At 37.1% G+C, this 27,275-nt stretch overlaps 1 protein-coding gene across 2 annotated transcripts in view; it reads right to left on the bottom strand.

Annotated features, from left to right (window-relative positions):
• The window catches only part of LOC113498587 (probable multidrug resistance-associated protein lethal(2)03659), a 57,891-nt gene that overhangs the window by 18,009 nt on the left and 12,607 nt on the right, over positions 1–27,275 (bottom strand). For both annotated transcript variants that reach the window (XM_026878653.1, XM_026878654.1), the window contains exons 2-14: positions 15,386–15,566; positions 14,615–14,677; positions 13,728–13,804; positions 13,292–13,394; positions 12,860–12,964; positions 10,589–10,691; positions 9,716–9,947; positions 8,524–8,680; positions 7,590–7,946; positions 6,702–6,852; positions 5,796–5,957; positions 5,198–5,327; positions 4,407–4,516 (exon numbers count right to left, since the gene is read on the bottom strand). In XM_026878653.1, the coding sequence (XP_026734454.1) occupies positions 4,407–4,516; positions 5,198–5,327; positions 5,796–5,957; positions 6,702–6,852; positions 7,590–7,946; positions 8,524–8,680; positions 9,716–9,947; positions 10,589–10,691; positions 12,860–12,964; positions 13,292–13,394; positions 13,728–13,804; positions 14,615–14,677; positions 15,386–15,465 (1,830 nt within the window). In that variant the 5' untranslated portion in view covers positions 15,466–15,566. The remainder of the gene's footprint in view (positions 1–4,406; positions 4,517–5,197; positions 5,328–5,795; positions 5,958–6,701; positions 6,853–7,589; positions 7,947–8,523; positions 8,681–9,715; positions 9,948–10,588; positions 10,692–12,859; positions 12,965–13,291; positions 13,395–13,727; positions 13,805–14,614; positions 14,678–15,385; positions 15,567–27,275) is intronic.

Here is a 27,275-nt window from a genome sequence, read left to right as displayed (position 1 = left end):
AATGCACAAGTTTTGCAGGCGCTCAAGCTTATTTAGGAGCTCCTCGGTAGCATCTAGATAGCATGCATCTGCGTAGTCTATAATCGGTTGGATCATAGATAGCGCTAGGGAGACTTTTGTTTCAAGAGGAAGAAAGTATTGGAGAGATTTTAAAGAGTGAAAAGAAGAATAGACTTTACGGCCAACTTCGGCAACTTGATGACGCCATGCGAGCTCGGAATCCATAACTATACCTAGGTTTTTTACGGTATTTGTGAACTTGATTAACAACCCATCAAAAAACAGACCAGCCGCAGGTAAGGTGAGTTTACTGCGCATGGACTTGCTACCTATGATGATGGCCTGAGACTTGGATGGATTTACTTTAAGGCCATAGGAGCTAGCCCAATCACGGATCGAGGCCAGGTCGCCATTTATAGCCTCAATGGCGCTGTCGGCATCGGTTGCCTTAAAGTGTCGGTACAGCTGCAAGTCGTCTGCATAGAGATGGAAGTGAGAAGAGACCACTCTAGTTAGAGTTAATAAAAATGGAGAAAAGAAGAGGAGAAAGAACGCCACCCTGGGGAACACCTGTCGCAAGGTCACACCAGTCAGAGTAATCCTCTTCCAGGCGAACACTCTGCATGCGCCCCCGAAGGTAAGACTCAATCCAGGCAAGAGAAGTAGAAGAGAAGTTTAAAGATTCAAGGATGCCCAGTAACACATCAAAGTCTACCGAATTGAAGGCACTGCTGAAATCCAACAGGACGAGGACCGTCAGCATCTTATTCTCCATAGCCCAGCGGATGTCATCAGTGACCTTCAGCAAAGCAGTAACCGTGCTGTGACCAGAGCGAAAACCAGATTGGTAAGAAGAAATAAGGGAGTTTGTTGTTAGGAAACCAGTAATCTGCGTATGTACAATGTGTTCGAGAATCTTGGAGAGGTAAGGGAGGATTGAGATGGGTCTAAAGTGAGATGGTAAAGTAGGATTGGGAATCTTAGGTAATGGAATTATATGGGCCTGTTTCCAGGCAGACGGAAAGTTACACGTATATAACGAGTGATTAAAAATGTGGGTTAGGATCGGGAGCACACACGGAAGAATGGGACGTATCATCCTCGAACACACACCGTCACTGCCGACTGCACTAGAAGTAATTGAGAGTACTGATTTCTCAACGTCAGCCTCAGATAGGGAACTAAAAGAGAAAAGGGAGCAGGTTGGTACCAGCAAGCTCTTCAACTCAGATAGAGTTGAAGTTTTGACTGAATGATCTAAATGGATAGGGGAATGAGAGAAATTAGTGTTTAACTCATTTAGATCAACGTCTTTACAGCAGTTGAGTGATGATTTGCCAATACCAACCGATTTGAGGAATTTCCAGACGTCGGAAGAACTGCGGTTAATGAGGGATTCATGGAAGTAGCGTCTTTTGGCATCTCTACACAGTCGACTGCAACGGTTTCTTAGGACCTTGTAGTAATCAAGGAACACATCCGACGGCCTACACCTATACTTAGCCTTCGCTCTGTCTCGCCGGGCCATAAGGTCCCGTATTTCCGCTGTAATCCAGGGTGCAGGCCTGTGTTTGATTTTTACACGGCGGACGGGCGCATGCTTGTCCATCAAGCCGAGAACCATGGAGCTGAAGCAAGAGACCTTATCGTCCGTGTTAGGGCCGTCAGTGACAGGCGACCAGTCAAGTGCAAAAGCGTCGTTCTGCAGAGCTTCTATATTAACGGCGTTGTAGTTCCGCAAATTAACGTATTGTGCCCTACGTTTTGGAGTTCGAACCCTAAATGACACATAAATGAGGTCATGATAAGAAAAGGTTGCCGGAAGTTGACCGTGTCTGGTGACTTTTTCAAGGGAAGAGACTATGGCAAGATCCAAAAGGGAAGGAGTACAATGAGGTGAGAAATGAGTTGCAGAGAGAGGCAAGATATGTAAGTCATAAGAAGCAAGGAGAGAAGTAAGTCTGGAGGAACGAGAATCATTTTTAAGAAGGCAAGTATTAAAATCACCCAATATGATTGTTTGACTATACAAAGGGCATAATTCACTCAGAATAGAGTCAAGAGTGTCGAAATAGTCGATCCGTAGACTAGGAGAATAGAAAACAGCAAGAAGAATTTTAGAAGAATTAAGAGAAATTTCAAGGAACAAATACTCAGCTGACTCGGAATATAAGGACGGTGAAGCCAGAACAACTTTGTGCGATAAATCAGCGCGCAGGTATATGGCTACACCACCACCACCTTTCCCTGTCCTGTCATTACGTATAAGGACAAAACCAGGTAGAGGAAATTGGGTAGAAAGGAGTGAAGGCTTCAGGAAGGTTTCCGATATCAGCAGAGCGTCAACGTTGGCATTGCTAAAAGATGCTAGAAGATCAGAATAATGGCACGGAACACTCTGAGCATTTATATGTACTTTGTTAAGGTTGTTGCGGTTATCTGAAAAGAGAGAGGAAATTTGGCTGTGCAGTGTAGGAGGAGAACTCACTTCATCCGCGCTAACATATCCGCAAGATTCAGACGAGCAGGAGAAAAAACTGTCATTGAATACACTATTATCCATTAACTAGCTAGTATATAAATATAAATAATAATACAATATTAAAATAATAATACACGAAAAAAAAAAAACACACAAAATTGACAAGTAGCCACCAACGACATCCCCGTCTCGCTGGTGATGAAGAGAAAAAGGAATACATATTAATAAAACAGGATACAAAAAATAAAATAAAAACAAAATTTAGTCTACACAACAAAATATAAAAAGGCAAGAAGCCAAACTGGTAACACTAACAAAACGTATTGACAGATGTCCGCTGTCAGAGCTGTCAGCTGTCACTCATTCAAGGACAACAGTTTGATTTTTGAAAGTGCGATTAAATTTAAAATAATTAAAGTTACTCATTCGTTACCAGCTACGACCAATAGTAAGAAAAGAAAATTGCGATGTGGTTTAACGATTTAAAAGTACCTACAAATAAACAGATTAAATGCCTTTGTGTCGTAACCGAGAACAAAGTCTTTAAATTAATATCGAAGTACCGACACAGAAGGAAAAACTTAGCGTTGAAACCGAAGTGCGCGCAGCTAACAATTCCGACGCCGAGTTTTACGTTGAGCTTTGGAGACTTCCTGGACATCTCTAGGTGATCCAGGATCGATGACTGCGGTCTCGACGATGCCGGTGGGGAAACGCACCACCAACTCGTTGAGCTCACCCATCGTCTCAATTTTTCGTCTGGTTTTGTCAGGACAAAGAATGACTATTCTACCTTCTGTGGTCCAACAATTCTTCATGCTGAAGTGCTTCCTAGCAGCAAGGAAAGTTTGATGTCGAGGCTGGGTCAAGAATTCAGAGATAGTGATGCCGGTACCCTTAAGTAGCTTCTTGGCATCCCACATGAGCTGACGGTGTTCCACTTTAAAGAACCGCACCAGGATTGGGCGAGTTTTCTGCCTGGAAGACCCTAGCCAGTGACAAACATTCAAGGTATTGTGCGTTTCTTGCAAGTCACTTAACCGTAATTTGCAGTTTAAGATGTCAGTCACTACTTCATGTAATTTCTCATCTGGTTTTTCAGGAACACCATGAAGTAGTAACACTTTTCTTCGCATGAAGGTTTCATGTCTGTCAAAACCGACACCAAGCAACTCAATCTGAGATTTTAATTTTGATAAAGCCTGCCAGACGAACATCTTAAAATTACTGAACTCACTGCTGATTGAAGCTACATTGACAGCCACAGAGCCAGATCCTGTTGAAGCCTTGGTCAGCTTCTCTTCATATTCAGCCATGCGTGAATTAAATAGCTGCTCCAAATCTTCAAGACTGTTCATAAACTTGCCGTCCATATTTATTTCACTGTTTTATTAATATTCTTAGTAAAAATATCAAGAGGGGGTGCGGGCCACTTGTCTGTTGTTTTATTTCATATAATTTAAATTTAAATTATTTATTAATAATTTGATTTTAACTTTTATTTTGAGGAGCACTCTAGGACACGTCTTATAGCTGTGGCTGCCCACTCAAAAACACCGTGTTAAACGGCCATATTTATTCCTCAGATAAAAGTTATCTGACGATTGAAAAATCGGGCCTAACTTAAGTTTATTTATAAGTGAACGTAATTATTAATAAATGAACGTTTCATTATTTTATTTTTTCAATAATTAGTTTTTAAATTACAGAAATAATATATTTTTTTGTAATAGTAGATACTTAAGAATATTGTAAAACACATTTTCAAAAATTGTCGTCTTGCCCATTAAAATATGCAACGCAACCAAACTTCTTCACTTATAAAAAACATAATGTACACAACACACATGTTTTTCATCAGAAAAATAATGACAAGTTTTACACAAAACCCTAACAGTTTTAATCAAACAGTTTGATCCCTTACCTTGGCATCGACAGCGGCCAGTGGATCGTCCAGCAAGTAGACATCAGCGTTCTGATACACGCAGCGAGCCAGCGATATGCGCGCGCGCTGGCCGCCGGACAACGATGCGCCTGACAGAGACAACATGTATAGAGGAATTGAGAACATCCTGATATGAAAGGTTCCTAACATAAGGGTAAAAACAGATAAAAATTTTAACTCATGCACAAGTTGTCAGGTCATAGGTCAAGCTAGGTTTGATAAGGTCGGCTCTTGAATGGGTGACCGTCGATTTCGTAACGTGTTTCTCCGTGTTTTTAAAGGCACGATACACTTTGTGTCTCGGCTGTTATTTACACATCTTGATATTATTAATGATGATGTTATGATGATATAAAAGTGCCGTATCCAAAGGGTCAAAATGCACAATATCACAATATCGATAGGATACAGGTCAAGGTACGCTTTGTAAGGTCGACTTCTGGATAGCTGACCGTTTATGCCATAAAGAGTTCCTCCGTGTTTCGGAAGACAAGTTAAATTGTGGGTACGGGCTGTTATTCACACATCTTTGGCCGTCGTTACAGGTAGTCAGAAGCTAGGAAATCTAACAACCAGTCTAACTAAGGGGTATCGTGTTGCCCAGGTAACTGGGTTGAGGAGGTCAGATAGGTAGTCGCTTCTTTTAATACACTAGTACTTAGCTGAACCCGATAGACTGGAAGCCGACCCCAACATAGTTGGGAAAGGCTAGGATGATGATGATAACAAATCCTCGCATAATCTTATAAGCGTTTGCTTTTAAACCTTACCTCGTTCACCGACTATAGTTTTGTCTCCATTGGGTAATATTTCCAGGTCTGTCTTGAGCTGGCAACACTTGATGACTTGCTTGTACCTGCGCAGGTCCATGTCTTGACCGAAAAGGATGTTTTGACGAACCTGAAAGAAAAATGCATAAAATTAATATAGTTTAATAATTAATATATTTAAATCATCTAAAAACCCACATTTTCAAATGTCACTTCTTTGAAATTTTATCGAAATCGGTCCAGTCGTTTTTATAGTTGTAAACTACACTGTCATCGGGTTTGAAACTGTTCTGAAAATTTCAGTCTGAAATTGCAGCCCATAATGCGATTTCACCCTTTCAGGAATTTATTTTCGTTTAATGTGTTGTTACGTTTTCCATTTTGTTCAAATAACCTAATAAGAATTTGCACGCCAAACTCACTTCCAGTCTAACCGGATTCAGTTAAGTACCAGTGTTTTACAAGGAGCGACTGCCTATCTGACCTCCTCAACCCAGTTACCTGGGCAACACGATACCCCTTAGTTAGACTGGTTGACATAGTTTATGAATTAAATTCCTTATTTTGGTAAAATGGTATTTTTGTCAATATTACTTACGGAAGCCTCAAACAGCCAAGGTTCCTGGGCAGCATAGGCCACTATGGCGTTCACGGATAAATGCCCACTAGTGGGCGAGAGCTCGCGCAGCATCGCCTGCAGCAGAGTGGACTTACCCGACCCCACAGTGCCCACTATAGTCGTTAGAGTTTCTGGTTTTATCTGCAAAGAAATAATAAAAATTATTAGATTAAAAAAATCTAAATACCCTCGTATTTTAATGTAGAATATTATCAAATTTTGACAATTCTTTATAGTTGTAAATTGCATTGTCATCGGGTCTGATGATACCCTGAAAATTTCAGCCTGCTAGCTTATCGGAAAGTGCCTCAAAATTGTGCTGAAAAAATCCATCCGGAAAGACAAACAAGAAAGTGAGTGTATAAAAACGAGGGGAAAATACATTTTAGTGAAATTAATTCCTTAGCTTTTATTGGACACCACTGGCTAATGGTGAAGGAAGATATCTTAAGGGAAACCAGGATTCCAAATATTGGAATCTAAATTCGTCAACCCGCACTGAGGCAGCGTGGTGATCAATGTTCAAACCTTCTCTATACGGGAAGAGGCCTGTGCCCAGCAGTGGGACGTATATCATCAACTCTGAAAAGTTTTATTTGTTACTAGCCGTTGCCCGCGACTTCGTCCGCGTGGTTAGAAGATATAAGTTAGGAATTTTTGAACGGAAGCCCTCGAAGATAAATAATTTTCCCTGTTTTTGCCACATTTTCCGTTGTATCTTCGCTCCTATTAGTCGCAGCGTGATGGTATATAGCCTAAAACCTTCCTCCATGGTCTATTCAACACAAAAAGAATTATTCATTTTCACCAGTAGTTCCTGAGATTAGCGCGTTCAAACAAACAAACAAACTCTTCAGCTTTATATATTAGTATAGATGAACTCACAGCTAGATTGATATCTCCGAGAGCCTGTATCTTCCCATCCATGGTGTCATCGTCCACGTTCTTCCAGTGTGCTGTGTAATCCTTCATGGCTATCAGAACTTGTGGCTTCAGATGTTCTAGATTATTCTCAGATTTGATATAAGCTTGTTGACTGTGGAACAAATGGTTTTAACATAATAGGGTATTTGATAAATCTAATAAAATAGTTCTGTTTTGTAAGTCAGACAGATTTCTTTTAGAAAGCAATTAAGATGATGATATGTTTGGTAGTGGGGGCAAGTCACATAAATAGCCCCCATACCATACACTAGTCAAAAGCGTACTTGTAAGTGACGTCACACGAAATTTTGAATCACTGTATCACCTTCACTTTTAGTTGAACTATTACAGATAAATTGCAACCAGAAAGAACAAATTAATGATTGTGCTCATCACACAAACATTTGTCCTGGGTGGGAATCGAAACCACGACCTCCGGTATAGCAATCAGGGTCATTAACCACTGGACCAACAAATGAGGGTTATTCAAGTACATCTAAGTAATCGGTGGACAAAATTCCACAACTAATCCGGGCATATTGAAGCTATAAACCTGTATAAATAGACTGGCCTGTTGGTCTAGTGGTTAGTGACCCTGACTGCTATACCGGAGGTTGTGGGTTCGATTCCCACCCAGAACAAATGTTTGTATGATGAGCATGATAATTTGTTCTGTGTCTGGGTGTAATACATATGTAATACATAATGTTATGTATTTATTTAGAATTATATAAGTATGTTAATCAGTTGTCTAGTCCTCATAATACAAGCTTTGCTTAGTTTGAGACTAGATGGCGTTGTGGGAAAGTTATGGAGTATTAGTATTTATTGAAAAAAAAACCAACTCACCCATTCCCAATCTTCTCAAAAACACCATTAGCAACGACAGCCTTCTCTTCAATAGTCAACAGGTCGACGCCATCTTGGTTATCAACTTCCGGCAAGAGTAGAAACTCTTGCATCCTCTTCACACTCACATAGGCTTCTAACGTGAATGTTATAGCCAACGGCAAGAAATCGACTAGAGTGTACTTCAGAATCTCGTAATAAGAGAATATGACGAAAACTTTGGCGGCTGTCAGATCATTTTGGAAGGAGATGTATGAAACTATACTTAATAGTATAGCAACTTTGGTGTTCAGTTTAACGCAGGATATCATTACGGCTCTTAGCCAGGACATTTTTTTTATTACGTTCATTTCTTTCCTGAAAAAAGATGAATAAATCTGGTTAGAAAAATGTCGACTTCAAATTAATGAAGTTTTTTTTTGTTGCCTGTGCCTTTACCTACAATTATTAAGACAGACACTATCACTCTTAGTGTCAATAATGTGGGCTTTCTAAGGATCACACAGGAACACTAAAGGATCTCGTATGTCACACACAATACTCACCTGTCATATGACACTCAAACGTAACACACCCACACTCATATCATCCACGATACTTACGTGTAACACACGGTAGACTCATTTCTGATATATCAGACACACGAGACTCAGACGTCACACATGCCTCACATCCTTGTGGCTAACAAGACGTATATTTTACACAAAATATACTTATGTCTCATCTATACAACGCACACGCGACACTCACATGTCTGTTTCATGAAACGACATTTTTTTTAATAATCTATTCGGCCATACCACCTTTCTGTATTCCAGTCATCAATCATTAACTCGAATTACACTCACTCTAACACCCAATCACTCACACACCCACCCACTCACACACACTTAGTACACACACACACAATCTCACTCACTAACAACATACTCACTTCCTAGCCTTCCCTATAATCCTAGCGAAGGCGTTCTCCCAGGCGTACATCTTGATCGCCTCGATGCTCTGAATGACCTCGTTCATCAACCGGATACGGTTATCCGTCCTGACGGCCGTCTGACGGCGGAGCTTACTCGATATCTTGCCCAGGTAACCTGGAATATAATGGTATAATACGTAAAAAAACTATCTGTTGCTACCAGCTTTGCTTGGAGGTAAGTTATATCTGAAAAAGCATTACCACGATTCAACGAAATCGGATAAATGTACCCTATGTGTTACCCTGTATGTGTTACTGCAAGGTGTAAAGCCTCATACAAATATAAAAAAAGTGATCGAAATCGTTCAAGTTGTTTGGGTATGAAGGGTTGACAAACATACACACACACCTAAACACGTATTTACAATATTAGTGTCATTAAATATAATAAGAATACCCCACTACCACTTTTCCCATATACCTACTTTATTAGCAGATTGTAGATAATAAAGTGGGTATATGGGAAAAATTCATCCCTATCTCACTCTACGACGAAATTCACAAAATGTTTCTCAGTATAGATATCGTTGTCCCTACATGTAAGATACGTTTTTTATGGCATTTGAAATGCAATCATATATTATTTAGTATACTACAAAACACAAAAATTTGGCTGTCAACACTTAGGACTTAAAGAACGTTCTATGTTACACTTATCGCCACATTATGCAGAATCCATCAATCAAACGATATAAGACAGACCTTTGTACGAAACCCTAATGAGTAGAAAAAAGGTACGTTTTTGTGTGTCTAATTTATTTAACTAACTACAGTTTATTTTTACGACGCTAAGCAGATAACAGGGTAATTTATTTTTAAACAGAACAGTTCATGGTCAATGGTTGCCACGCTCAATTGTCCACGGCAACCGTTACTCAAACATCATAATAGCCTTCCAAAAATTGGTTACCAGCTGCTAAGAGTTTAAAACACAACTAGATAGACATTATTAAATGATGTAACGGTTTACTTACGCGTATTACGGTTTACGATCGCGAGTCGAAAAGTTGGAGTCGTCAGCTCATGATTGAGTGCGAAACTAGTCGGGCAACCACCGATAAATACGCGTGAGTAAACCGTTACATCATTTAATAATGAATCAGTCTCACGATAGTTATTATAAAATAAAAATAGATATACATTAACTTACCCTGCAGTGGTATAAACATGAGTAGAAACGCGACACCTATAAGCGTAGCAACCCCGATCTGTCTGTACATGAGGTACACGATCAGAGTGCTTTCTATAGGCGTCCTGACCAGGTCAACCATGAACAGGCTGGCCATGTCGAATCTCTGCGCGTCTGTTGTCAATAGGTTGACCACGTGACCCGCTAGTCCTTCCGACGCCTTGCCGCCGGCTGTTAGATCTAGTCGTAGCAACTGGAACAGATTATTAATTATTAAACAGAATTAGTGAAAGAAAACTAGTACAGTACAACTAGTATAGTGTATTCTCTGTTGGAAATCCAGATAAAAAATAAACAGTCGCAAACGACTTAGTAAATTGGTAATAATTGGATTAAGAGGTACTCAAAAGACAGACAAAAGTAAAGGAAATAAGGGAGGCCTGTAGCCAGCGGTGATTGCTGATACGATGATGATGATGTTAATAACTTTTGAATGAGATAGCTAATCCACATTTCATTTTATGAAAAGATTTTTGCAAGTTCAATACTAACTAAATAAATAAATGCGGACAACATCACATGCATTGTTCTGAACCCAAAGTAAGTTGCTAACACTAACATTAACTTATTTTTAATTGCTAACAGTAACACCGAGACCCGAGACAATGTAGAAATGTGATTTTTTTACATTGACCCAACCGGGGATCGAACCCGGGACCTAGAGATAGCGACACCTTGAAACCGGCGCATACGCCACTCGACCACGGGGGTCGTCGCCTCAATGTGTAACTGACTCAATGATTATTCGCATTAAGCATAATTCTGCTGTCTGCTTTTAGTTCGATACTAAGTGAGTCCTTCAAAACATTTACATAAGGTCCATTTTAAACTCACCTTTCTGTATATTAGAGATCCGCAAGCGACTCGGACCTTCATAGCCATGTCGAGTAACCATAGCAACATGGGATGCACCAAGCTAGCACTTAGAGCCATGAACCTGTAACGGGGAAACTGGCGGTTAATCATGTTCCACATTTCACAACTAAATTGTCAGGAAATGAAATCGAATAGATCATAAACCGGATTATTTAAAGTAAAACTCTCTTTTATATAGCCTGTTTTAGATCCCAGTGCTGGGTAAAGGCCTCCCCCTTTCTCTTCCGAACCCCTCTATACTTTGCAATTTTCGGCCAAGTGCGCCCTGTGTAAAACTCTTAGTTCGCAAAAAAATGTGTCTATAACACACTGATTGTTACAAGAAATAATTACAAAACTTGGAATTTCGATTTCCAACTATTCCCGGTCACTGCAATTGAGTCAATTATTGGCAGCGTACAACTTACTATAAACGACAGAAATATCATTCGTAGACATAGCTTAATGTGAACTCAGGTTGACTTTATCTATGGCGTACCCAAACCACCTTTGGTTGTCAAGGCGCAAGTTGTCCGAGGCAACCAGATAGCGATCTCAATCATTCAAGACTTCATTTTCTCTTAATATAATAGTAAAGCATCATTTATTCGGTACAACACGTATAGTCCGATTTTTAATTCGAGGCAGTAAAATGACATTTCCAGTGTGGCAGGTTTTTAATTCCAAATAAATAGTGACGTGTTAGAATCGACTTATTACAATCAAAAGTTAGTCAAGCTTACATTTTTTTATTCAGATATCAAATTAGCTCTTTATAAAAAAAATATATTTACGACAATTAATCAAAAGACATGCACGGTGACTGTTTTTAAATGTAAAACAATAATAATATTAATTTAAATTTATAAAATTAAAGCCAAATGCGGTGCTGGTATAAGATGAAGCACCTTACCATGCAAGAAAAGTCGAGCGCATCCAACTCCAAACTGGATGAATTCTGACATTATGCAGTGGTTGGATGAAAAACAAATTTCATATCAACTTACAATTATAAAAGCTCAATTAATAGAAATAGTAAATTTTTGATACAAATAAAATAAAGCATGACTAAATGTCATCGTCGTAGTAAGATTTCCAACATCACTATTGTAGCGGGTCACCCTTTTTTGTATAAATGACAATTGCAATTGTCATTTTACTGCCTCGAATTAAAAATCGGATTATAGCTTTTGTAAGTATCTATAACCTCCTTTTTAGAATCAAGTACGAAGACAATGCTATATTGTAAAATTCTAAACATAAAGTTAAATTATAACAGTTCTATAAATAACAATTATACTGTTTAACAAAGAAACTCATGTATTTGTTGGCACAGCTGCCAATCTGTACGTATTACTTAAGTTAATCAAATAATTAAACTAACTGTGTGGCATAAGTCCAATGAAAATGAGATTGCAGATAAATAAATAACTCTGACATTAAATACAAATATATGATTAAAACTAGCTGTTGCCCGCGACTTCGTCCGCGTGGTTAGAAGATATAAGTTATAATTTATACCTGCCTTCTATCTATCTTGTAGGATTCAGTCAGCGTTTGCAATGTAAGCGCAAAAAACTTGTTTTTTTACGACCTCACATTAGAAACCTCAAAAATTGTAGCCTCTGTGTTATTCTGATGTATAAGCTATATTGTGGTAAAGTTTCATTCAAATCCATTCAGTAGTTTTTACGTGAAAGAGTAACAAACATCCATACATTCATACTTACAAACTTTCGCCTTTATAATGGTAGTAGGATCTTATCATACTAGTTACAAAAATCAAAATCAAAAGGTTTTTATTTCAAATAGACCCTTTTCAGGCACTCTCGAAAGGTTGATGACGTTGACGTCACTATTTGGGGAGTACCAAAATGTCATTCTGATGGAGAAGAACTTCCAAGAAATTTGCATTCCATTTCATCATGATCTCTGGCACAAGGGAAGGGTAAATCACGCCGATACAAAACGAACGCCGAACCTTTCCCAGGATACAAGTCAAGGAAGATGTCCCCGGGTAAAAAGGAGTCGCAAACGGATGCACGAATAGCCGAGAGTTGAAGTTACTACGCAAAACCTTAGACGCGACATGTGGCGGCTTCATTGCTCACGTAGGACAAGCGTTTATGTGATCCACGAATTCTTTTCCTGAGTTTGGGTGTCACTTTGCATGTGACTTGAATGTGTGTGAAAGAACCCGCGACACAAGTATTAAATTCGTTAGAGCGGTAGTGACGCTTGATGACTTACCCGACTACTCCTATGGCGTAGAGGTAAGCTTCGTTTGGTTTGATCCCGGCGTGTGACGGCGAGAAATAGTTGATGAGGCCTTCCAAACACATTGGTATCGATAGCCTGGAAATATATAAATATTATTAAAGTTAATGAACAATTAAAAAGTGGTTGCTGCGATCAGAGCCTGTAGACAAATTAGATATTTCCCGAATGCTAACTTTGATAGAATAACTCGAATATATTGGACTGATAAGACAAAGATATTATTATGTCAGTAACATAACAAAGAATGACCATTTTCTTTTTCTTCTTCTATTCTCCGTCTATGTAACATTGTCTAGTGTGAGCCGCGAATTCGAACAGTTCTGGTTGTCGCGATCAACTTGTCCAGGGCAACCACTTCACAGATGTTTAGACATATTTTCATTTTATAATATTGTAATTTACCTGATAGCGGCATCGACGATCGCGTATATAATATTAGCTATGATGAACTTCAGGCCGTAAGCCTGGATTATAGCTCGTAGGAGAGATGGCTCCTTGCCTTTATCTGAAATTATAATATATCTATAGATATATTCTATATATTAGTTACCGTTTTTGCTACATGTATATGAATATACACCAAAATACCATTTTTGTCAATCGGTCTGTTTATTTTGGCTAATTTCTGAAATGGCTGGACCGATTCTGACGAGACTTTTACTGGCAGTTATAAAATTTATGTATGTTTATTTTCGAAAAAATCTTTTTCAGTCCTGAATGAGAATCGAACCCCAGTTCTGCAGTCACGATCATTTTCCACAGCGCCAACTAGCCAATCAAATTTAGAGCAAGAGTTTGCTGACATCGAAGAACAATTATAACTTTAATTAGAACTAACCTCTTTTTTCGAGCTGCTTTTTCCATTCTATGCCCATAGCATCGCCGCGTGGCGTCGCCCTATGACCCGGTGTACACCTAGAAATAAGAAAATTAATAGATGAAAAAAATCTAAGAACCCACGTTTTTAAATGACACTCCATTCAATTTCATTAAAAACGTTCCAGCCGTTTTTATATTTTTAAATTGCATTGTAATCAGGTTTGTAGCTACCGTGAAAGTTTCAGCCTGCTAGCTTATCGGAAAATTGGGATTAGGGCAGGGGAATGATGAGTGTACGTGGGAATATAAAAACTGGGGAAAATATATACTAGTGAGTAATTGTAAATTGGGAAGCAGCATACGAAATTCATAATCAGCTTTTTCCCAACTATGTTGGGGTCGGCTTCCAGTCTAACCGGATTCAGCTAAATACCAGTGTTTCACAAGGAGCGACTGCCTGTCTCACGATACTCCTTAGTTAGACTGATTGTCAGACTTTCTAGTATAAGCTAGAAAGCCTGACGACAGTCGTCAAAAATCTGCAAATAACAGCCGGGATCCAAAATTCAACGTGTCTTCCGAAACGCAAAGGAACTCGTTATAACATAGACGGTCACCCATCCACGGGAAGATCGCATCAAGTGTCGCTTAACCTCAACCAAGAATCCCATAACCTGTAATCGATCAACCCCAAATAAAATAAAATTTGACGCCTATCACATATTTTCAAAATCTTATTAATAAAGCAGAGAGTAATACGTAACTTGTGACGCCTAATTAGACCTAAATATTTACTATATTTAGGTCTAATTAGGCGTCACAAGCACAATGCATCAAACTCTCCGTGTTTCCAAGTTTTGAACCTATAGTACGAGAAAATAAGTATCAAATTTGCTTTAACTATACCTGTAGACATCAGATATGCTGAGTTGACCTTTCCTTCCCTTCGCGAAGATCGGTCGTGTGTACCTGGAAACATGTTAAGCATTAGTATTGACCTATTAAACTTGTTTAGACGATGCAAGACTATCGTGTGAGAGCAATACATTGGTGGCAAAGATATATCACTGTAACAATAAAGATTAAAGAAATTGCAAATATAGTACAAAAATAACAATAATAGGGTAAAACGAAAAAATATTGGATCCCTATTTTTTATTTCATCTCGTAAACCAAAAAATGTTCAACGATCAAAATCTTGTGTGACGTCACTAACCAGTACGATTTATTAGCAAGTGATGTTTTTAGCCCCGTCTACCATACCTTATTGCTTTTTATCTTCCTTACTCTATAATGATGTGATATAATAAAAATACTTATAGCATATTTTTTTGGAAATCTGTCTGAAGGACAAAACAGATTTATATTATTAGATTTACTCAAATACCCTATTAGTAAAATGAGCAAGCAGTTCAGCCATATTTAGTCATAAGACATACCAAAGTGCTTGCATATTCCACAACTTTCACACAACGCCATCTAGTCTCAAGCTAAGCAAAGCTTGTATTAAGAGTACTAGACAACTGATAAACATACTTTTATATTTCTAAATACATACATATTATAGATAAATTACACCCAGACACAGAACAAATGATCTTGCTCATCACACAAACATTTGTCCTGGGTAAGAAACGAACCCTCGTGGGTTCTCCTCTCATCTAATAAAATACATACCAGTAGCAAAATTTGGAGAACAAACTCGCCGTCTCCCTCGGATTCTGTTTCCTCTCTATATCAAAGTATCCAGGATCCATTATTACTTAATATTATTTATAATTATTTGGCACTTATAGTGACACTATCTCAATTAAGTACTTCGATCATTTAAGTATTAAAACCAGCATCTTTTGGATACCTGTAACAAAAGAAAAGATTTATTAAATTAAAACCTAGTAATAATAGTAATATTTATTTTTTTTACGGATGAGAAATCATCAAATGTCTCCTTCGCTTTGGGTTTAACGGAAGGGAGTGTCACACTTCTACTGACTAAAACCCACCCATGTTCCTTCCTTTGCCCTTCGTGTACCGGGGCCGCGGTAACTCCTTCGGACAATCCCGCGGCCCCGGCAGACATCAGACTTGATGGGTTCCTCTGGGTCTTACCTTAAAAACCGCCATCTGTCTTACTTATGAGTAATAGTCATTAAATAAATGTGTTTTAATAAGTTATCATCCTTATTAATATTATAAACAAGATAGTTTACATGAATAGCTGTTTGTACTTGGAACGATTTTCAATTTTTAGCGGGCGTGTCCGCGTGCGACTGTTAGTTCTAATATTTTTTTTTTACATAAATTCTTTTGATGAGTGAGTGAAGTCATTCAGAAACCTTTCTAATACCAACAGTCAGTCCATTATCTATGGTAACGATAAAACGTGAGAGAGATTACTCACGTATCTATCTATCTAGCATATTGATGTAGAAAACGGTTAAGCACGAGTCGGACTTGACACTGAAGGTTCCGTACATATAAAATCAAAAGAAATTTGCAGAAAAGAAATATTTGTCATGCTTTAATTTTATGATCATACGAACTGTTGTTATGTTTTTCTTTAATCACTTTCTTTCGGAAAAGCAATAGCATTTATAAGACAAAATTAAATTATTAAAAATAATCTAAAGTTACCAAATCCCCAACACACAACTTTTAAAAACTCAACCGATTTTTGTCAAACATGTGAAAGAACACTCACACATAATACAATCGCTCAATCCGTTTGGAAGCTATAATGCCATAGACAGACAGACCCGTCAAACTTATATATAACACTCCTCTTATAGTCACGTCGTAATTACATCACAAAAAAAACAAGGTTCATTTGACGTTCGGTGTCAAACAGATGCGACAGCGAAACTTTTGTGAAAGAGTTTCGATTCTTCATTTTAAGTACTGCACCCTAAAACCGCGTCCTTCATAATGATTGACGTTTGTCCTATTTTGTACATAACGCATGGACACACGAATAGAAGACTGTATTTGTTTTACGCGATAAATATTGACAATTATACTTATATTTTTTTCCTAAAGTTTTATTTAAAGTTGACGATTATCTAGCTGTTTTCTGTACCGAATTTTTTTCGTCAACAATTAGTCATCGCCTCTGAAATATCCTATGAGACAACTGGGGGAAATTACCTCTTTTTATAGAAAAACCATGTTCACTTGCGGTTTTTTGCTGATAAGTTAAATAAAGAAATACATGTATAGACAAAACATATTTATTTGAAAACGACGCCCACACAAATCGCGCCCGCAATAATCCTTGTCTCGGGGAGGGTTTCACAAACATTCAAGTCACATGCACAAAGACATCCAGACTCAGGACAAGCATTCGTGGATCACACAAATGCTATAAGTGGTCAGGCCCGGGACGGGTGCGGAGGCGTAGTGCGTGTGATATTGGGAAGAAATTAACAAAAAAATAACAAGATGAAATTTAAAATTCATGACACCAACGCAGTAAAATCTTACCTACACCTATTACTTTTAAATGGCTCGACTGATTCTTATTAAACATGGCTAAGAATACTCGTACATACTTCACCTTTACAATAAAAAAAGAAATTTAATTGAAATTGCTCAATTCGTTCAGGACCTATAGTGGCAGACAGAAAGACTGACTGACACACTGGGAGACAGACAGACTGTCAGACGCGTCATACTTAGAGCATTAGGATTTTTTTCTTTTTGCGTCTGAGATTAAAAATCGGTTTACTTTCCTACAGACACCCTCTAGACGCAATACATTTATCAAAACACATTTATTTGTAGATTACATCATTAACATAGACGCCATGACGTATCCAACACAAACTATATCGATCTACACCGAGCTGACCTCTACACGAAGCGAAGATTAATGATCACACGCCAGCAAGCATAATTAACGCGACAAAAAAGTTATTAACGCCACAAAAAAATAGAGAGGCGCGAATCGATTTTCGCGGCCATCGTCCATTTGACTGCAAAATATCTTTTTTTTTCAACAACAGTAACATATTACCGACTTCTAATAAGAAACTACTGTGTCGAACTTGATGCAACTTGAATGGGATCAAATGACAGGTATTTCACATTAAATATTAAAGAACAAAGACGTTCGATCTTCTTCAAATGAAACAACTGAGCTGAATTTGATGAAATAAAAGCTAAAGTTCACATTGTGTAATGCAATTAATATATTGATTGAGTATTAAATATTGATGTTTTTGGGACGAAATGACAGCTATTTCACGTTAAATAAAAAACGAATCATCAAAATCGATATATCCATTCCCAAGTAAAAATGCAACAAACAAACAAAAATTCAGACAAAATGAAAACCTCTTACTCTTTGAAGTCGATATACTTAACATTAAGGGCCGATTTTCCAATCATCAGTTAACTTCTATACGAGGAATAAATATGGCCGTTTGACATAATTATCATCTACTATATAAAAATAAGTCGGGTTTTCCTTCCTGACGCTATAACTCCAGAACGCACGAAAAGATTTCCACGGTTTTGCATTCGTTGTAAAGGTCTCGGGCTTCGCGAGGTTTATAGCAAAGAAAATTCAGGAAAAAATTGTAGGTAGGAGGTAAAGGTAGAAAAAATTGCATTGCAACGCATGCCGGGTAAGGCTAGTTTTCTATACAAAAGCTGTCAAAAAGTAAAACATATTCGTCACATAAAAATTATTTGACGATTGAAAAATCGCCCCTAAAGCCTAAAAGAAACCTACCTAATGTAGACAAGTCGACAGGTCACGAAAATAGATCGCGTAATAAAAACATGGCCTTAATTTATCCGAAGGTCGTTGTTATATCACCATTGATTTTCGACTAGCCGAGCCCATGGGGAATAGATAAGACTATGGCTACATATAAATGGCGAAAATGAGGAAAATAATTGGGTTACGGAGGTCAGATAGGCGTGTATCAAGGGAGTAATTAGTGTTTTCGAAATAGTGGCTCTATTCGTATATAAAAATTATTCACCCATATAAAGAAAAAATAATATAATATATAAAATTCCCGTGTCATGATGTTAGTTACCGTACTCCTCCGAGACGGTTCGACCGATTTTTATGAAATTTTGTATACATATTAAGTAGGTCTGAGAATAGAACAACATCTATTTTTCATACCACTAAGTGAGAAGCACTAAGTGGTTGCTCACACTCAAAAAAAATATTTTATTCTTTGGACGAAATTGTTTGTTTTTCTTTTTTATATTGTGGCATTAAAAAACAATACTACTTGAAAAAAACGTTTGCTGGGTCAGCTGGAAACAAATGTGTAAACTGGCCATATGCAATAAACAAATGCATAGGCTAAAAAAAAACACAAGTTGTGTACAATGTCGGTACAAGGTGCCTTGATGAAGCCAGGGATATACAAATGAAACGTCGTACTTCAGAGCGAGACAATTTGTTGTTATGATGTCGAACAATATAACGCTTGCCGCGTAACGAAACCATTGCGCGATGTAATTCGATCCCAACGCCATCTATCGAGCATACAGGTACTATTCTATACAAAATTATTGAAATTGGTTATTGAATGGCGTTGGAATCGATTACATCTTTATTATTAATATTTCTACATTGAACAGAATGTTTAGTAATTTCTTAAGGTTTACGCGAATGTTAGACATTGAAATGAAACTTCTTTTACGGATTTTATCGCGGTTTAATTTTTCTTTGACCATGATATCTGCAAAGGTGTCGAAACGTCGGGAACTAAAGTCAAAATTAAACCGCAATAAAATCCTTAAATGAAGTTTCATTTCAAAATCGGTTCTTTGAAAAAAAACGATGACTGTGTAAAAATGGGAAACTCCTACGAATGTATGTGACTCAACACGTGTATGAATGTAACAGCTGTCTAGCTCTGACAGTTCACGAGATGCAGCCTGGTGACTGATGGACGGACAGACAGCTGTGCTTCAGTAATAGGGTTCCGTTATTTTGAAGATTCTTCGTACAATTAAAGATTGCAGCATTCAAAAAAGAATTACTTGTACAGATTAAATTAAAAAAATCAAAATCAAAAAGTTTTTATTGCAAATAGGCCGTATCTCAGGCACTTTTAAAACGTTATAATTTTAATGACTCTAGTTGCACGATTCCAAAGTGTCATTCTTATGGAGAAGAACCGGCAAGAACATTTCTTGGACAGTGTAAATCTGACTTTGAAAAAATTCACTCATTTTTATAAGTTCAAACCTAAATTACGGGGAGACAAGACATACATACAACTATTATGTAACAACGGCCCAAAGCGTGAATATCTCTTTAAATACATTAAAAAAAAAACTAGCACATGTTTTTTTAAGAGAACAGAAGTAGAACATTTTGTCTACAGTTATATTTTCTGTCTCTATCTAATTGGTTCGTTAGTTTTCGTGTTGAAAATAAAAGGAAAAAAAAAGACAGTCAATATATTATGTCTAAACAATGTTAAAATGTTTACTCGACAAGTCAATGACCGTTTTCCAGATCACAAGGTCGCAGGTTCGTAACTAGATTTTGTATAATATATCTTTTACAACAAAAACATGCAATCGCATTCAAATAAATTTATACACTCACTTTCTTGTCTGTTTGTTTGTTTGTCGTTCCGGTTGGATTTTTGTAACTAATTTCGAGGCGCTTCCCGATAAGCTAGCAGCATGACATTTTCAGGGTAGCTTCAGACCCAATGACAATGCTGTTATAAGAACCACAATTATAAAAACGGCTAGACCGATTTTGATGAAATTTGAAGAAAGTGGCTTTTAAAAATGTGAGTTATTTCGGTTTTTTTAACTCAATAAATTTTTATTGGACCAAATGACAGTTAATTCCCATTTAATGAAAAAAAAAAACAACATAATTGGTGATCCCAGTTCGAAATTGAATTGAAATCGAACGAATTGATAACCAACTGTACTTTGAGGTCGGTTGATAAGGGTAGACGGAAAAAACGTACCCTCAAATCATGACTCACAACCTCATTACGTACAACGGGTACAACACACAAGACGACGCAAATATTTTAACTAATTACTTAATTAAACACCGTTTGATAACTAACTTTATCTACAAGGTGCCATTGACCTGCATAAGAGGCAAGTGTTTGTTGATCTCTGATACGGGACTTATCTCTTAGATTCTGGGGTCAAGGGTCACTGGTTTTGTCTGCAGAAGATTATTCTAATGTTCTAAAGATCATACATGTTAGTAAACATGTGTTGTATTACCTGTTCTATAAGATTTTAAAGCGTTTTTATACACTCACTTTTCTTGTTTATTTATTATAGATATGTATATAGATTTAAAAGATCTAAAAAACCACGTTTTCAAATGTCGCTCCATTCAAATTTTATCAAAAACGGTCCCGCCGTTTTTATAGTTGTAAATTGCATTGTCATCGGGTTTGAAGCTACCCTGAAAATTTCAGCCTGCTAGCTTATCGGGAAGTGCCTCAAAATAGAGTTACAAAAATCCAACCGGGACTACAAACAAACAAGAAAAGTGAGTGTATAAAAACGTGGGAAAATATTAAGGAAACCGACCAACATAGCTAAGAATCAAATTCAGGCAATAAATGAATCTAGTCACATGAGCTAGCCTATTTATCAGAAGACCTGGTTAATATTGACTGAAGCCTAGTTAAGACCTAGAACATTTAAGATAACCTACATAATAATTATCAACTTAACAAGGTTTTATTTTGCCTTTTATGTAATTTTTGTATTTATTTTTTCCTTAACGATTTCCTTTAAGTATGTAAATAATAAAAAATGTATGAAAGTTAAGTTCATAAGGGTTTATGTACATAGATGCGGGGTCGGGCGGATTCGGGTGGAGCGGAGTTGCGAGGATTAATGCGGAGTCGAAAGAAGTGAAACAGATTCGTGAGGAGTGGAGCAGTATTGCGAGGATTAGAGCGGAGTCGTGAGAAGTCGAGCGGAATTGTGAGGATTTGTGCGGAGTCGGAAGGAGTAAAGCGGAGTCAGAAAGAGTGGATCGGGCGGAATGTAGCGGAGTTGGGAGGAGTAGAGCGGAGTAAACAGTCGCTTAGTTACTTAATCAGTACTAACTCCACGTCTGAAGGAAAGGTGCAACTTTAACTGGCCTATTATTTACAGTACATGGAATCCAGTCCCCCTAACTCTGCTTAATAAAATCGCGCTCTTAACAATATAGTAAAAAAAACCTACACGTTCGTCGGGGATTTACATATGTGATTAATAATTCAGATGAAATATAATACAACTTCTATACGTCTATTGTCAGACTACGCAATAAACAACTCAATTGTTAGTACCTAGCTATAAAAAAATTGATTAATGGCGGCTAAGCTGTGGCGCCAAGCCGTTGCTATGGCGACGTTAGTCCAATTTATTGAACCTTTATCGAGCGATTACTATTAAGCGATCAGATGATACATTTCATTAATGAAACACACACTAAAATAAGTGAATTAAGCAGAAATGAGTTTATTTTTAAATTAATAAAAGAATCAATTTAAAATAATACAATATTGTTCTTACAACAGAATCACTTCTTTTCACAACTTCAAAATAAAAATTATAGTAGAAAATGTTCAAATGACAGGATTTTTACAAAAAAGAAATTAACAAAATCTGTTTATCAAGTCCGAAGTTTTGAGGTAACAAACATGAAACAAAATACAAACGAATTGAAAGCCTCCTCATTTTTTTACGTCGGTTGAAAATGAGTCGAAACCTAAACAAATTTACCTTCGACGCAATAACGGGGAAAAGCAAATACTAACTCATTACACCACACATTGATGGCATTCGAGGAAATATAACATGGAAATAACTATCGCGTACATTCACTAGTTAAGTATTAAGGAAAGTGTATAAAGTAGGTACAATATGAGGAGTAAGAACAGCTCGTGGCTAAGCTATAAAGACAAACAAACAAACAAGAAAAGTGAAAATATAAATCGTGGAAAAATTACCCAAATCGGTTCAGCCGTTCTTGAGATTAAGCGAAACTAACGAACAGCAATAATAATTCATCTAATATCTAAAGTTCCCGTGTCACGATGTTAGTTACCGCACTCTTCCGAAACGGCTTTACAGATTTTTACCAAATTTTATATGCGTATTCAGTAGGTCTGAGAATTGGCTACTATCTATTTTTTATAACCATAAGTGGGTTGTCCACCCTTACTATTTTGTCTCCACTGCGATCATCGACTGTTAGGCGGTACGAAGTTCGCCGGGACAGCTAGTTATTATATATAAAAAAGAGAAAGAGAAAAAATAGTGTCAGAGAATAGCACACAAAAATTATTTTAATACAGAAACTTTATAAATAAGGTAGCAACATAGTTAATAGTTGAATTCCACGTATATCAATACTATATCTAATATATAAAATTCCCGTGTCACGATGTTAGTTACCGTACTCCTCCGAAACGGTTCGACCGATTCTTATGAAATTTTGTATACATATTGGATAAGTCTGAGAATAGAACAACATCTATTTTTCATACCCCTAAGTGATAAGGGTTGCTCACTTTAAAAAAAAAATATATTTTTTGGACGAAATTGATTATTTTTATTTTTTTTATAATGTGGCATTAAAATAGATACAACTAGAAAAAAAAATAGGCAAAGCAACGTTTGCCGGGTCAGCTAGTAATATTATAAATGCGAAAGTAACTCTGTCTGTCTGTCACGCTTTCACGTCTAAACCACTGAACTGATTTTAATGAAATTTGGTACAGACATAGAGTTGACCTTGAGAAGGAACATAGGATAGTTTTTATCCCGGACTTTTGAAGAGTTCTCTTGGAAACGCGATATAACCGACATCGACGCGGACGAAGCCGCGGGCGAAAAGCTAGTTATATATAAAAAAGAGGAAGAGTACAAATAGTGTTAGAGAATAGTACACAAAAATTCTTTTAATACAGGAGCTTCATAAATAAGATAGCAACAATAGTTAATAGTTGAATTCCTCGTATAATACAATAATGGGCATTGTTCTACGAAACCGTTAGGCGTTCTCGAAAACGGTACACGTGTCGTGGTAACCGGGTTCAAATGTACCATAATGTGACATAACATTGTCAAATAATAATATTCCACAACTCTCACACAACGCCATCTAGTGTCAAACTAAGCAAAGCTTGTATTATGAGTACTAGACACCTGATAAACATACTTAATCCTAAATACATACATAATGTAGATAAATTTAAACCAGGTTATTTTGCCAACACAATCATTGTAAATTTATTGCAACGACGGCGAGTGTTTCGCCCGTAATAGGTTTCCAATTATTTTATTATGTTGGCAAAATGCTTAGGCGAAAAACTATTAGTGTCAAATTTAATTCAAATTCCATTCATTCATCGGCCATTGAAAATAGCATAATTTTGGCCCAGGTACAAAAGAAATGATCATGCTCATCTTACAAACATTTGTCTTGCGTGGGGGTCGAACTTACGACCTCCAGTATAGCAGTCAGGGCTACTAACCACTAAACCAACAGGCCAGTCTTAGTAATACATTTGCTTCATTTACGACTAAAACTTTCACAAACTTGATTCAAGTTATTTTCATTTCACTTTTAATTTCAAACCGGTTTCTCCCATATCTAGACTGAACTTCATATTCAAATTCAATAGCAGCTATAGCCTGGTGGTTTTACCGTTGGACTGCCAAATTACAGGTCGTAGGTTCGAGTCCCATACGCACCAATGTGTTTTCGAATTCAATTCACCCTGCTAGCTTATCGGGAAGTGACTGAAAATTGTGTTGCAAAAACCCAAACGGAACGCCAAAAAAATAAAAAATCTAGAAAGTGAGTGTATAAAAACGTGGGAAAAACTAAGACAGAATCTAATAGCCTTACCTTTCAGGAAAAATTAAGCCCATCTGGTAAAACAGCTGACTCAATATCGTAGTTTAAGGTAAAAATGTCAAATCTTCAAGAGATTTTATCATATAAGAGATATCGATTGGAAATCTAATTCAAGATGTAACCGCCTAAGATAAGGTTATAAAGTCATGAAACCTTATAGCACTTGTTTAACATTTTGGTCATTCATTGTTGGCATGCGTTTATTATACTTGGTTTGCCCCGCGGTGCTCACCGCGTTTAATTAAGCGCCGACTTTTCAATCGCCAGATAACTTTTATCTGACGAATATGTTTGACGTTTTGACAGCTTTTGTATAGAAGATATGTCAAACGGCCATATTTATTCCTCGGATAGAAGTTAACTGATGATTGAAAAATCTGCCCTAAATCAAGTGTTTTAATTAAACACTAGCTGTTGCCCGCGACTTCGTCCCCGTGGTTAGAATATATAAGTTATGATTTATACCTGCCCTGTTTTTTTCACATTTTTCATTGTATCTTCGCTCCTATTAGTCGCAGTGTGATAGTTTATAGCCTAAAGCCTTCCTCGATGAATGGTCTATTCGACACAAAAAGAATTTTTCAATTTGGACCAGTAGTTTCTGAGATTAGCGCGTTCAAACAAACAAACAAACTCTTCAGCTTTATATATTAGTATAGATTGAATAATAACTTAATGTAACAAAATTTGTGTGATTCTCGCTCCTCCAAGGATAACACTATATTGGGATATATGACTATTGATGGACGAGTGTTAGATAGAACCAGACTACACCGACATCTAATCTAATGTAATATTATAAAAATAAAAGGAAAATCTTTTTGTAAGTTACGAATAGGCTCTAAAATTGGTCGTCTTCCAGTCTAACCGGATGCAGCTAAGTACCTGTGTTTTACAAGGAGCGACTGCATATCTGACCTCTTCAACCCAGTTACCTGAGCAACACGATACCCCTTAGTTAGACTCGTTGTCAGACTTTCTAGCTTCTGACTACCCATAACGACTGTCAAAGTCGTATACTATAAAAAACAACTAGCACCCACAATTTAACGCGCCTTCCGAAACACGGAGAAACTTATGACAAAGTTGATAACCCATCCACCGAGCGACCGTATCAAGCGTAGCTTAACGCGTGATCGATCATCTTGTACCGTTGTATTTTAGCTACTTACAAGTAGGTATTATGTTCGCACGCAATTCGCAAATGGTCAACTACACGTGCGTCGAGTATGATTCAACACACATATTTTTCATTTATCTATACTTCTATACTTAATATATAAAGCTGAAGAGTTTGTTTGTTTGTTTGAACGCGCTAATCTCAGAAACTACTGGTTTAAATTGAAGAAATCTTTTTGTGTTCAATAGACCATTCATTGAGGAAGGTTTTAGGCTATATACCATCGCGCTGCGACTAATAGGAGCGAAGATACAATGGAAAATGTGGAAAAAAATAGGGAAAATTATTCATCTTCGAGGGCTTTCGTTCAAAAATTCAAACTTATATCTTTTAACCACGCGGACGAAGTCGCGGGCAACAGCTAGTTTATAATAAATATGATAACTTTATCTAATTCCACAGTTACATACAGATAAAATGATGCTGTTTTATCGACTCACAAGCAAAACGTGTATTTCAATTTATTATTTCGTCATACTTAGGCGAAGCCACTCTTATCGCGTTATTAAATGATGCAACGGTTTTCTCACGCGTATTTATCGGGATTGCCCGACTAGTTTCGGCCCCAACCGGAGTCCTTAATAAGAGAGAAAAAAAGAGTTAATTGAGAGAGAAAATTGAGTTAAACATATCCTTACATATTATAAAACAAAGTCCCCCGCCGCGTCTGTCTGTCTGTCTGTCTGTTCGCGATAAACTAGAAAAGTACTAAACGGATTTTTATGCGGTTTTCAACAATAGATAGAGCAATTCTTGAGGAAGGTTTTAGTGAAAATAAGTTTAGGTTTTGTGTAAACTGACGATATTACAACGATATTAGTTAAACATGTCGGAAAAAAATAAGCGATTCGAGAGCTTTCCTCGACAATGCTGCCAAAACCTTTTGAGTTACAACAAAACAATGTATGGCGGGTTTGTTTCTCTTTAATAGATCTACAAAAAAGTCCGCGGTGGTATATGTCTATCTTCCAAGGATAACCCACAATAACCATTTTTATGTGTTTTCTTAATACAGTAAAATTATGGGTTATTTACGAACTTATTTTTAACAATACAGTATTAATCCTTATCCAAATAAATAAGTTAGATATATTATGCATGTAATATAGAACAAAATTGCCTTTTACACTATACCAAAAAAGTTAATAGGTAATGAGTTATCGTAATATCGTAAAATCTCCGCGCGAGAAATTTAAAATCGATGAAACGTAGCGAAGATATCGTTGGCATCTATATACTTACACTAATATATAAAGCTGAAGAGTTTGTTTGTTTGTTTGTTTGAACGCGCTAATCTCAGGAACTACTGGTTCAAATTGAAAAAATATTTTTGTGTTGAATAGACCATTACTCGAGGAAGGTTTTAGCCAGTTTTAGGCTATATATCATCACGCTGCGACCAATAGGAGCGAAGAAAAAGTCATAACTTATATCTTTTAACCACGCAGACGAAGTCACGGGCAACAGCTTTTAATATAATAATTAGACTAGTCTATATACGTCCC

Source organism: Trichoplusia ni, chromosome 11, assembly GCF_003590095.1.
Source record: "Trichoplusia ni isolate ovarian cell line Hi5 chromosome 11, tn1, whole genome shotgun sequence".
NCBI lineage: Eukaryota > Metazoa > Arthropoda > Insecta > Lepidoptera > Noctuidae > Trichoplusia > Trichoplusia ni.
The sequence above is the reverse complement of the archived record's forward strand: the minus strand, read 5'-3'. Positions and strand labels throughout refer to the sequence as shown.